At 35.7% G+C, this 14,646-nt stretch overlaps 1 protein-coding gene across 6 annotated transcripts in view; it reads left to right on the top strand.

Annotated features, from left to right (window-relative positions):
* Positions 1-14,646, top strand: part of LOC143236993 (small conductance calcium-activated potassium channel protein 1-like) — a 301,110-nt gene that overhangs the window by 247,054 nt on the left and 39,410 nt on the right. For all 6 annotated transcript variants that reach the window (XM_076475773.1, XM_076475775.1, XM_076475770.1 and 3 more), the window contains exon 4: positions 13,877-14,298. In XM_076475773.1, the coding sequence (XP_076331888.1) occupies positions 13,877-14,298 (422 nt within the window). The remainder of the gene's footprint in view (positions 1-13,876; positions 14,299-14,646) is intronic.

The raw sequence follows: 14,646 nt of genomic DNA, 5'->3' as shown, positions 1-14,646 counted from the left end.
TTTAATGTTGGTGAACAAATAGTGATTAATAGAGGTTAATACATGAATAATTTGCTTTTTTGAAAGCCAGTTTTAATTTAAGTGCAATTATTCGCATTATTTTTATATGTGTGCTTTTTTATCTCTTTTGTTTGACCACAGAGGGTTCTTGACAGTGTTTTATCATAATTGTTATTAAATATACAAAAATGTAGATCCATTTGATTACAGGTTCCTTTTAAATTTATCTATTCAGGTGATATTACAATAGTTATTGAGATATCTGACCATTAGACTAAATTATTTTTATACTTAAAACATGAGCGATCCAAGTTCTCGTTATAATGAATAATGTAATTAAAAAATGGCGTGTTTCATGTATTCAGTAGTCTAGGAAAACCGCACCATGATTTCACATTCAACTATTGTAGAGAGCTCTCGTTCTCTTTATGTGGGGATGGCACGGACGCTGTTATTGCAGCAATGCAAAAGTCATCTGGATTTTCTTCTCTATAGATCATCAGAAACTAGATGTAAAGAACTACCTGAAACGTTCGCTCCGTGTCCGGTATATATACCTAGTTCTAGAAGTAACTATAATGTTATCATCATTTAATAGGTCAAAGAAGTCTTCACCAACTTTAACTACCCATTTTATTATTATTATTTCCAGAATTTATAAAGCTTCAGAATACATTCTATAACCTGGTGACCCACGTACCCCATATTATAAAAAGTAAATAAAGAAGTATTAGGAGAACATTTATTTCTAAATCTAAAGCTATATACGCCTGACTACTGGACTTGAAAAAAAATGAACCAAACAAGATAGAGATGAAAGTAGACATGCCACTTGATCCGGCTAATGATCACATAAAATCTCTACATTACTGGCTTCCTCACTAGGAAAACAAATAGAACCAGAATTTCTAACTGTAAAATAATAATAAAAGTAGTATAATATTGTTAACTGAAGAAAAGATATAATGATAAAAGCTTATATTCTATTCACACACCACGTTTTTGATAGATGAAGTATGGAAGTGTGTAATGTAGTGATTTTATTCTTCACGTGAAGCCGAGACAGTTTAATCTGCCATGTAATCATTAGCCAATCAAATGATATGCCCACTTACATCTAGTATGCTATGTAATCATTAGCCAATCAAATGATATGCCCACTTACATCTAGTATGCTATGTAATCATTAGCCAATCAAATGATATGCCCACTTCCATCTAGTCTGCTATGTAATCATTAGCCAATCAAATGATATGCCCACTTCCATCTAGTCTGCTATGTAATCATTAGCCAATCAAATGATATGTCCACTTCCATTTAGTCTGCTATGTAATCATTAGCCAATCAAATGATATGTCTACTCCCATCTGGTCTGTTATGTAATCATTAGCCAATCAAATGATATGCCCACTTCCATCTCTATCTTATTTGGTTCCTTTTTTCAAGTTCAGTAGCCAACTCTACATAGTTTCTTTAATGTAGTGATAATGTTTTTCCTAACACTTGTAAATACTAATAAAAACAGTGATGTAAGTAGCAATAGATAACATGGTGTGAGCACTGTTAAATGATCTCAGCTTTATGGATATTAACGTAAGATATTTGGTAAACACCATGCTGTTGAGTGATCTGGACTGTAATGGTCAACATTAACATCCGACCAAAGTGAGCTACATGCCTGGAGCGAAACTAAAAAAAATAGCTATTTTACAACTAAGTTTGAAGACGGATTTCATGGGGTAATGAATAAAACTTTATTAGAAGTTTAACAAAGTAACAAATCTACGTTTCAGCAAGGTATTTTTGTCATCAGATCTAATCAATGTACATTTGTTACCATGTTAAACTTGCAGTAAAGTTTTCTTCATTACCCCATTCAAGCCGTCTTCAAACATTAGTCTCAAAGTGGATGCCTCGTCATCAAACCATGTTAACATGAGACTGCTGATAAAAATCCAGGTGTAACTAAATGACTCTTACAATTTAGCCGTATAATTTTCCTCATTCATCATTCTTGTATGTACTATAATAATGCTTTTTAACCATGTTGAACGTGAATAATTATGACTTATTTTTCTTCTATGCTTGTGTAATTGACACAGCTCTTCTAATTCCACGCTTGTGAAATTATGTACTGTGTAATTGATTATCGTTGAACTGATGCTATCCTATCCTTATGATAGAGTTAAATAAACAAAAGAGAAAACTAAACGTTACAACTAAATGTAGAAGTGCAAGTGTCTCTTCCCATTTAATCTCGTACTGTACGCAATGAGGACAAACCCATGACATTTCTGGAAATTTTCCGTTACCGTGGACAGAGAAATGCCAAGGGAATAGTTTTCTGTATGTTTGTCTGCACGTATTTTATGACTTAAATGAAGACTTATTGTTTCTTATTTGTTTTTTGAATTCTACCCTGCTGACTACCTGGTTGTGAAACACTAAATAATTCATATCATTTCGTGTCAAAGCAAGATATATTTTGATATTAAGAAAACGAGTAAAACTTTGTTTTCAAAGTTAACAGATGTTCAACCGACACAAAGAATAGCAAATTTGTTCAACTCAAACGAGTAAAAAAAGGCTTCTTATGCGTTTCATGGTACATTTGTTTAATATGGTATATAATTTATTTGTAAGAACTAAACACAAACTCTCTATAGCAGTGCCTAACACTGTAACAAGACTTGACAGTTTTACCGTTTTCTTGTTTTTTAAATCTCTCTGAAAATAACAATTTTCTCAAAAGTCAACATCAATAACTTATTCTATGTATTGCCCTTTCTTCAACAATGACTGAAAAAACTGAAGAATCGAACTAGATTTCTGTCGGTAGAACAGAGATACTGTGTCTTGTATAGAAACTAAAGAATAAAACGGTTGGTGTCAGTTGCATTCATCTGTGACTTCAATAAAATGTATTGGTCTATTTCACGCTCATTAACCAGCCACAACAGATTAAGATAAAGTCGAACAAATTCTACAGAGTCTGTACGTTTTAACCGTGATAAAAATATACCAAGACTTTCTTATAAGACAGCGGTACTAGAAGAAACACACGAACAGTTGTGGTTTCTTTTTAATTATGTGTCTTTATTATTCAGCTAGTAATATGGCTGCCTTGGTTTAATTTGGTTTGAATTTCTCACAGTTACACGAAGGCTATCTGCGCTAACCGTCCCTAATTTAGCAGTGTAAGACTAGAGGGAGGGCAGCTAGCCATCGACCCACCGCCAACTTTTGGGCTACTCTTTTACCAACAGATAGTGGGATTGACTGTCACTTTATAATGACCCCACGACTGAAAGGGCGAGCATGTTTGGTATGACAGGGATTCAAACCCACGACCCTCGGATTACGAGTGGAGTTCCTTAACCACCTAGCCATGCTGTGCCTCTTCATCTTGTGACATGGTCAAGCCTAGTGTAACACGCCTGGACTGTGAATCCGATGTTCATATTTTGTTTTTTGGCAAAATCGCGCTCTTCACTTTAGTTTCATGATGAAATTATAAGAGTAGCAGTCAAGTCCACTATATTAGCGTAGAAACTTAATAATTGGCGGCGGATGTTTTTGGCTAGCTTGATTTTTGCCCCTCTAATCCAACACTTCAAAATTAGGAGTAACAATGCGAAGAAAAGCTCGACAATTCTATTAACAAGCAAATATGTTATGATGTGCGGTGATAGCTTTCATTAAGTCATATTATTGAGAATATATATTTTAGTTATTATCATGCTTTTTATTTCCTAAGTTAAAACTAAAAATGTAAATATTCCAATAATTGTTATCTAAGGCTTAGAAATAAACACACTATCTAACAAGAAGAAATCCGAAAGAAAAATCTGTTGTTTGTTGTAAGCTACTGAATAGTCTTAAATAAAAGAGTATCATATTAAACAGTGCATTTCTTCAGAAAACAACAACTGTATGTTGGAATTATTGTCACAGCGTTCTGAAAATACTACTTTCTTTAAGTTATCGTGGTACCACGTGATCATTACACTGCTTAACCAGTTTTTAGTTTCTGTCTCTTATTAAACATATTGTGAAATTTATTGTATCCACCGACCTGAATCTAAAAAGCCTAACTGAAAATGTTCTATTACGTATAGATTCCCAAATATCAAACGTTTAGTTTTGTCTGTGTAGAAAGTTATTTGGTTGGGCTATCAGAATAATATTGAAAAAAATCACAAACAAAGGAATCTTTTGACAAACAGTTTTATTGATTCTGTTAAAAGCAAGGTATAGGCAAAACTCTTTGATGACTACGTTTGTTCTAACGGTGTACATCTGAAGCATGTGCGTGTGGTTTGAACAAGTTAAGTAAATATAACAAATTAAAATTAGAGCGTGTGAACGCCCTGTATATTCGTACAAAACATCCCGTTGGTTAACAAATACGTGTGATATTGCGTTAACAATATTATATGTGAATTAAGTACACTAAATAAGAAATTTATCTTATAAACAGCGATAAGTCTACGGATTTACAACCCTAAAATTAAGTGTCCCATTTCCCTTAGTGGGCTCAGCAGATGGCCAATATGGCTTTGCTGTAAGAAAAGCACACACTGACAGCTCCAACAGCCTGGCATATGGCGGTTAAGGCGCTCGACTTGCAATCTCAAGGTCACGGGTTTAAATTTTCGTCATCGAACATGCTCGCCCTTTTAGGTGTGGGGGTATTATAATGTGACTGTAAGTCACACTGTTCTTTGGTAACAGAGTAGCCCGATAGTTGTGAGTGGGTGGTGTTGACTAGTTGCCTTCCTTCTAGTCTATAAGTGCTAAATTAAGGATGGCTAGCACAAATGACCCTCTTGGAACTGTGCACGAAATTCATAACAAACCAAATATATATGTATATAGACAGATAGATACGAAAACACTGGAATAAGAGATATTTCTCCCTTTCTTTTATTAATTTTTTTCTATCGGTTTCGTGACTTTAAAGGTTATTCTTCAGGAAATAATTTTACTGAGAATCTATAACAAAACAGCGTAGAAATACCGCATAAATAATCTTTATTAAATAAATAAGTGTATTTATTTATTAATTTTTATGTTTAGTTGAAGAGCAGGATTTGTACGAGTTTTTGTTATAGATTCTCAGTAAAATTTATTTCCTCAAACGTGACCTTTGAAGTCACGAAACCTGTAGAGAAAATTAATAAAAGACAAGGAAAAATGTCTCTTATTTCAGTGTTTTCTTATTTCTATTCACATATGAATCTTATTGGGGATTTGGTTTTATATATATATTGAAAAACCATACGTGATGCAAAGAAACCATATACAATTCCTTCAAAGTGTTTGTTGCACCTGATAAATTCGTCTCTTGTTTTGTTGGAAACAAACAAAGTCTTTTTAAACCAGTGTTATGGTTAAGTTAAATACATTTCATTGTATAATATATATTCCATTAAAATATTATACATTTTGCGTGTTATCAGACAGATGAGTAAAGTGTAAATTATATCCTAGAATTTTCTTCAGCAAGAAACTTTCATTATCAAATGAGTTTTATATAACAGAGGGAATTGTTGTACGATTTAAATATTTTTTTTGCGCATATAACATGAAACGTAGAAAACATGGAAAATTTAATTATACGGCACCACAGAGCATTCTGGAAAATGCATAGGCGGTTTCAGTAAACAACGCATGCAAATGACAAGCAGTTCCTCTTGGTTTATAAAGCGAGGGAGTTATGTTATATCTCAGCTTAAAGGATTATTTCCTTGTTATCCGAGGAAAGGCGAAAATGGAATATAATTATCTTTTGGCAAATTTTGTTAAAGATAAAGTGTACAAAATTGTACCGTAACTTATTTATTATGCATGCACGAGCCACTGTGATGCAGATTATTTTACTGGGTGACCGACCTTCCCTAACTGACTTTTGTGCTTGGAAAGATTATAAATTGTTATAGTTAAGACATTTTTCGAAAGTATCTTATTATGTTGACCTAAATGTTCATATCTACCCTTCGATGAGCCCGACATGGTCAGGTAGTTAGGGCGTTCGACTCCTAATCTGAGGGTCGCAGGTTCGATTCCTCTTCACACCAAAGATGTTCACCCTTTCAGTCGTAGGTACGTTATAATGTGACGGTCAATCCCACTATTCGTTGGTAAAAAAGTAGCCACCAAGAGTTGGCGGTGAGTGGTGATGACTAGCTGCCTTTCCTCTGGTCTTACACTGCTAAATTAGGGACGGCTAGCGCAGAAATTTCTCGTGTAGCTTTGCGCGAAATTCAAAAGCAACAAAGAAACTACCCTTGGATTTGTTCCCCGGGTTTTCCCTCTATATTATTTATTGCTTTATTTTGAGCTCACTTTTAGGGTACGAGTTAAATTTGAATTTTTGTATCCTTTTCACTGAACGAAAACGAGTACGTTATTGTAACAGAATTAAGCTAGGAGCAGTGTAGGTCGTTAGAGCTGTTAATCCACTAATTGTATTTTACCAATAGAACACTGTCTCATTGTGAGGTCTGGTTTGTGTTTTACTAAAGAGACACTGTTGAAAATGCTTTTCCAAAAACTACATAATTCTCCTTATGTGGAATTTTCAGCAACAGGAATTTTTTATTTACCACAAAAATGATCAAATATTATCCAGACATATGACTGCGCAATATTTACACGTCGTTGATTATGACTGAAGTGTTAAAATAAAAAAAATATTTTATTGGAATCCTGTATTAAATAAACACGAAAATCGCATACTTAACACAATCTTTGTACTTTTTATCCAACTTAAATTAATAATTTCATTTTTTTTAGTTTTATAATGTAAGGTTAGATTAATTTTACGGTTTTCTCTTTGAAGAATTTTGTGTAATTCACATGAACGTTTTTTATTTAAGTACACAGAGAGTGAAGCGATTTCATTGTCATGTTTCTCTATTGTTCTCCGTTTTTCATCGTTAATACGAATTTGGAATTTCAGGTTTAACTGTTTAGATGTAAAAATGAAATATATTTATATATATATATAAATTACTGTCTAAAAAAACCAAAGCTGTTTGAAATATATTTTGCTCAATCAAGTATTTGGGATATTAAGAAGGAAAAAGTAATTTGTTTTCACACAACTTTTTATACGAGTACATTTGGTCGTACTAATAGGCCAGACGTCAATCTTTGTTCTCTGCTAGGGGACAGGGGCGTAACCAGGGGGGTTAACCCTCCATAAACCCAAACTTTTTAGACAAGTTCAGTTGCCACCTGTGAAGTTTCATAAAGATCTGTGATTGCATGGCAGATAATTTCACACACAACAAATGGTCAAATGCAAATTTCTGATTGAACACTCTTTTAATACAGCAAGTTTTGTCAGAACTAGAGAAATACAATCGAATATCTGTGAAAGGCTCAAATGCCTGTTCGTTCTTACCAGGACATCTACAACACAATTTGGTTCAACTTCAATATCACGGTGAATGTATAATCAGGCCAGGCCATTCAATCGATCTTCAGTGGTGGTATTTCTCAAATACGTTTTGAGTCTTCTGAGAGTTGAAAACGAATGCTCCACTGAGCTCGTTGACACAAGCAGCGTGGCAAATACTTTCAACAGTCTAGAAATGACTGGGAACATTTCTGCATTGCACATTGCATATGCATCTGTGATTTTTTTTGGTCTGTTGTTCACAAGTGATTTGTACCAAACCCTAAGTTTACCTACTGCAGCTAGTGATGTGCTGTCAATGTCAGCCTTGTATATATTGACCAACTCTTTAATTCAGTCAGATTGTTGTGCTGTAGGTTCTGACCGTTCTTTGGTAGATCATGATGGTAGTAGACACATGAAGTTTGTAAGGAGAGTTTTGTGACTGGATAGATGGTCACATATTTATGAAAGAAAGTGATCAATAAATGGTACAAATACAACAATACGAAAGTACTCCTCAGGGTTAGTGGTTTGTGGGTTAGAACGGTACATTTGTCTTTTAGCCTGCCTTGGCATTATGATGTCAAGTTGAAGCTCACTACACAGAGTTTGAGCCTCACAGAAAATTCATTCACAGTATTATTTCTGAGTGAACGAATTAAATCTTCCACTATTTCTGCGTAATGCATCAATGTTCTGTTGCTGCAGTAAGTTGCACAGAGGTAAACTGAAGGAAAACAATTTAGCAATGGTAAGTAGAGTGATGATGAATTCTGGCTGTGTTATAGAACACAACAATTGATTGGCTTGCGTGGCAGAATCTCTGTCTTGCCAACCTGATATGGTCTCAAGGGTATCCGCAATAGCATGGATTGATTCTAGAAAGACAATGATTGAGTCATGCTTCTCAACCCACCGGGTGGGGCAGAGACCTTTTAAACTTTTTTTTTCGATTCAGGTGCTTTATTCTCCACCGAAAGAGCCAAAACGTGCTTTCGTTTGGGTGTATTGAGAAAGTTTCAATGCTAGAAATTACATCCATGCAATTTCGCACAGAAACTTCTTTATAAGAATCAGAAATTGCCGAGTTTATGGAATGGGCACTGCAGTGTACATTGGGTGCAAGTGGGAATTTATCAGTTATGTGTTTCTGGACATCATTGAATTTCCCACTCATAGAGGCAGCACCGTCGTACCCTCGTCCTCGCAGGTAAGCCATGTCAATACCATATTTTGTCACATTGGTTATGATAACATCAGCCAAGTTTCTGCCTGTCACATCATAAACAGATATAAACTGCAAAAAATCTTCTCTCATTACAACAGAGTTGTCATTGGCATGCAAATATCTAACACACAGCGAAAACTGTTCAATGCCTGAAATATCCGTTGTTTCATCAGCTAATATTAAGAAACACTTTGCAACCAAAGCATCAAGAACATGAGTATTACAGGCATTGATGATTTCATTTTGAATTTGACATCATCCTTTGCCCTGTAGCGCAAAATTGCCCGAAAATTCCCATCATTATTGATGGGCTCCTCATCAGTTTCACCAACAAACATTGGACTACAATAATATTTTCCCCTCAAAGCTAAACCCTGTCTCCCACACAGCAATACAGTATCAATAATAGGCATTAAATATTGCCGGTTCTGTTCAATTTCTTGTTTGGAAGTTGCATCAGGCTGCAAGTGCACAGAGAACTTATGTTTACGACCTGTAAAAAATTGTTAGCTTTTTCTTTGCTGTCTTGGTGATACTGTTTCAATTCATGTGCCTTGAAGTCTTCATCAGACTTCCTCCAGTTTGTGTATGGAAATTTCACTACTTGTTCCAATTTCTGGCTTCCAACACCAGCACCATTGGGAGCAAAAAGATATCAGTACTTGCATAAAGCACCCTTTGCATGTTGATTGTAGACTAGCCATCTTCACTGTGAAAGCCGACGATGCTGAAAACGCAGCTTTCTTGGACCACACTGGGGGAAAACACAATCACTCCCTAGCTTCCAGGCATTCTCAAAGAGGCATTTTATGGTTTCAGCGTTTATCTAAAAGAGATAGAAAAATATAGTTCTAATTACGTTATTTTGCACAAAGGAAAGTTTGTTATGAGAGTACAATAACCTCGAAGAGAAAGGCTTAGAGCTATATTTCACAAAGCAGGCCTAACATCCTGTGGCTGTAGGCCTACAATCACTAGCAGCAATGAATATTCAGTCTAACACTCATCAGAGTTTTTGCATAATTTTTAATACAAAATTAGCATAATGAGGAGTCGACTTACCTGTTTACCAATGCTGACATAATCAGAAATGTAATTTCCAATGTCCCAGACTGGACCTGAGGTGGTAGTGGCAGCACTGGTAGAAGGCCACGGTGAGGACTCTGACAATTCAGTTGACAATTCTGATTCAACCTGATTGGCTGCAGCAGATTTATCAGGTTCAGCCTCATGAATAGGTTTAAAGAATCCATGCAGTGTCTTTTGCTTTTTCAGGCTTGACATAGTGAATGATTGTTTATCACTTCTGTTTGTCAGTCACATTCACGGTACCATTGGCGCCATCTATAGTGAATGATTCTATTCAATACTTAACTCTAATTCACTATAGTGAATGATTCACTATAGATGGCGCCAATGGTACTAGGCTAGTGCCATGGTGCTGCCAGCCTGCCACGGTGCCACCCACTGTTTATTTGTGAAGTTAATTCTTGAAATTCAGGGAATCTGAATATACACTGTCCATGATATTTAAATATATAGATTATAGACTCTATACATATATTTTGCACTCTCCTGAGTGACTCTATATGTTATATGTTGATGACAGGACTGTAGGCCTACTAGCTGGACCTGATAACTTTATGTTATATATTATATATATAGGCCTATATACTTATTTATGATTAAAAAAATAGGACAAATACCTCAGTGTGCCATTCTGAAATTTGCCAAAAAGGTGGTCTCAGAATGCATAATTCAGGCTTTTCTTTTATGTTTTTATTAAAAAAATTCCCGGGGGGCATGCCCCCAGACCTCCCTAGCATGGATTCGCGCCTGCGGCGCTTGCATCAAGCACTCAAACTTACCCCCCCCCCCCCAATGGCCATTTCTGGCTCCGCCCCTGCTAGGGGATGTTCTTGCATATGATAATACCAGGTCATAGGTATTAACAAACTCTAATGACAGTAACTGTGTTATCAAAACTAATCGACTGAAACAGCTAGTTAAGAGTTTGACTGTCATTATATTGAAAATGTTTTTGATTTTTACTTTTCATGTATTATAATATTAGCAGGGAAAACATTGATACGTAACGTCTAATTCAACACAAAGGTAACGCCATTAATATAGTTCTGTTTCTTACCTGCCTCAGATAACATGGCATATTCGTGATGTATATTTTAACTTTCATTAGTTTACTCTTGAGAATTCGTGAAGTATTTCTAAAAACGCGAAATATTTAAACATCTAGCTTCCTAGATTTCGCACTTTGATTGGACAAGTTAGCTTGCCCTGCTCCCTTTGTGACTATTCTTGGTTCGCATTCCCTTCACAGAAAAGAACAACAATTTGGGACCACGAGTGAGTTATAAGAATGTTAGTCAAATCCCACTATTCACTCAGACAAGAGTAGTTCAAACACTGGGGTGGATACTACCTTTTCCATAGTCTCTCAGCTGAAAATCAGGAACAGCGAAATGCTGTTTATAAGAACGTATAAAAAACTGTGTTTTAATTGATTGCATGTCTACAGAAGTTTACTGCTTCACACTGAAATAAACAAAAAAGGAAGCTTCAATATAGTGTAATATGTAAGGATGACGCATATTCCTCTCATAATAATACATTTTTGAACGCATCGTTTGCGGAAATTATTACAGTTTTGTTAAAACACTATGGAGCGGCAGTGCTATATGTCACTATGTTGTACGTAAACAGAAAACTGTTGTGTTCAATCTTAATCTCACAGTTTGGTTATTTCCTGAGTTCTTAACACATTGATGATTTTTAAGACCGTTCCTATTCTGTGTTGGTGTTGTAGCTTTTTCTCATACTGAAAACATAGTTTCTTTCCAAACACCATAATACTCAAATTTTGTTTTCTTCTCTGGACGTAATGATTGTTTTCTATTTGGCAGTATTTATCTCCTACGCAAAGTTAACTGACAATTAATTTTCTCCTGACGCTTGACAGTAATGTATTTTTCAATATCAGTAAGGTTTTCAACCTACACTTTCTAATGAATTATATTTGTGTAAAAAAGGCTTAGCTCCACCTTCCCTCAGTGAAATACAAACAACTCTTATTTCATATTTGGACAAGTCTGTTAGAATAATGCTTTATCATCTCGGACAAACAGATTTAACATTTCATAATCTGGGTTATTCCGAACCACAGAGAGAACTAACTGCTTGTAGCATTAATTATATATGTTTGGCTCAGTTCTCTTAAATAAAACTTCTGTATGAATTCTACTATAGTTGGACTTAATGTAGATCAAACTCAGCTGTTAACTTTTACTAATCTCTCCTGTGAATAATAAATTATTATTTTAAACAACTAAACTGTTTAAGTAAATTACCTTTAAGAAAACAAATTATTTAGTTCTTTCAAGTCAAATTATCTGCTTGCCAAATTTTCTTAAATTCGGACCTGGTTGTTTTCGTTATATTAAACGTATTTTTCTTAACGATAAACCTAAATAGGTTTGTTTGTTTGTTTGTTTTGAAATTTGGCATAAAGCTACTCGAGGGCTATCTGTGCTAGCCGTCCCTAATTTAGCAGTGTAAGACTAGAGGGAAGGCAGCTAGTCATCACCACCCACCGCCAACTCTTGGGCTACTCTTTTACCAACGAATAGTGGGATTGACCGTCACATTATACGCCCCCACGGCTGGGAGGGCGAGCATGTTTAGCGCGACGCGGGCGAACCTAAATAGGAAAAGTGTAACTTAACATTATATGATTGATCTGACTCTAGAGTAACTTCTTTCACATCTCGTAATAAGTCATGTTGAATACTCGCAAAATGTAGAAATAAAACGACATCGTGGAGGATGTATAACTGTTTCAGTAAAATAAAATTATCTTTATTATGTGTTTAATTGGTTGCTTTTTCTTCTTCTTTTTAAGCGCAACCTCCACAGTTTATGGGCCCGACACGGCCAAACGTGTTAAGACTTTCGACTCGTAATCCGAGTGTCGCGGGTTCGAATCCCGGTCGAACCAAACATGCTTGCCCTTTCAGCCGTGTGGGGCATTATAATGTGACGGTCAATCCCACTATTCGTTGGCAAAAGAGTAACCCAAGAGTTGGCGGTGGGTGGTGATGACTAGCTGTCTTCCCTCTAGTCTTACACTGCTAAATTAGGGACGGCTAGCACAGATAGTTCTCGTGTGGCTTTGTGCGAAATTCCAAAACAAACAAAACAAGCGTCCCTATGATATTCAGTTGTAATAAAATTCAACAAGACGTGAGAGAGAAAAAAATTAACGTTAACAGACGATACACATTTAAATTAAAATTTAACCAGCCCAACTTTATTATATAACACAGCCTTCTCCTCCCCTTTCCTGTGGCCCAATGATAAACGTGAGGACTTACAACGCTGAAATATTTGTATTCGGGGCTTGATCCAAATAGCGCTTTTTGTAGCGTCATGCTCGATAAGAAACAAACACGCGGGCTTCCCATCCGTAAGTATTTTACTGGATATTTACTGCTACTGCATGTACGTTACTGATAGATGGAAACAAAAAAATCGGTGGAATCACTTACCACTTTGAACGTTTTTTGTGACGTATGTGCTATAACAGCAAATAGTCGTCTATTTGCATCAGGCACAAAATGTTCAGATTAAAAACTTATTTTTCAAAGTCCTTTCTTCATTTGTAGGCTCAAGCATTTCCAGATTTGCTTCGGTACTCACTTAATCGTTATATTAGCTCTCAGTTGGAAAGCTTAGATGAAAAATACTTTGACAAACATGAAATTACAATGTTACTTTGCCTTAGGAATTTAGTGTTAAGTAACATTACAAAAGTGATTAATTTTATAACATCCATTTCGTTTTATCTTTTTAGTCTTCACAGGCGTTATAAATGAGATTTCTGTGTGATGTGTTCTTACCTGACTTTCTATGAATCTTGTATTAAATTCTCCTTTGTTACTTGAAGTACTTGTGAAAGGAATTCACCCGAACTTCTGCGTGCAATTTCTCAGTTACAAAAATGTTCGCATAATATCTGTTCTTTTAGTTTTCTTTGTTATTAACCTTATATTAATTTGAGTTTCCCTGTTTTTGTTTTGTTTTTGTTAAATATTGACGTCACTCTCCAGTTCTTCACATTTGTCTCCTCACGTTACGAACATGTAGATTATGTTCAGACTTTATTAAGTTTCAACATGATACATTTAGGTTAATGGCCATTTTTAACTCTTTTTTTTTTTTGTTAGCTCTTCCTGATTGACAACTGTGCTGATGACTGGAGGATAGCAATGACATGGGAAAGAATATCTCTAATCCTACTGGAACTAACAGTCTGTGGTGTGCATCCAGTGCCTGGGGAGTATTACTTCATGTGGACCACTAAATTATCTAACCACGGGGGCCGAGTTGAATCCACTAAAGTTCCAATTGATGTAACATTGTCGCTTCCCATGTTTCTCCGTCTCTACCTCATCTGTCGGGTCATGTTGCTTCACAGCAAACTCTTCACGGATGCTTCATCCAGAAGTATTGGTGCCCTTAATCGTATCAACTTCAACACCAGGTTCGTATTGAAGACTTTGATGACGATCTGTCCAGGAACGGTGTTGCTGGTCTTTATGGTGTCACTTTGGATCATTGCTAGCTGGACACTCCGTCTGTGTGAAAGGTATCGTGTGTTTTTTTTTCAAATTTCCACTCGTGATTTGAAATAGCTTGATTACCAGGAATTGGCATTTTGTGTTTGATTGCATAACGTTCAAAAATATTTCCACAATTTATCACTTATTTTGACAAAATTATTTTATTCTTTTGGTTAAAATATTAAAAATATACGTATTGTCAGAGAAGTATTTTTTTCACGTGAGTAACATGCCCTGGTGATTAGGGCATTTGAATCACGATCTGCGGGTTGCAATTTCGAGTTCCGTTGCCATATATACCCGTCCTTTCAGCCGTGTGAGCATTATAATGTGACGGTTGGTTGGTTGGTGTTTGTTGGTGCAAAGCAACTTTG

Source organism: Tachypleus tridentatus, chromosome 13, assembly GCF_004210375.1.
Source record: "Tachypleus tridentatus isolate NWPU-2018 chromosome 13, ASM421037v1, whole genome shotgun sequence".
Taxonomy (NCBI): domain Eukaryota; kingdom Metazoa; phylum Arthropoda; class Merostomata; order Xiphosura; family Limulidae; genus Tachypleus; species Tachypleus tridentatus.
This window is presented reverse-complemented; position numbering and strand designations above follow the sequence as displayed.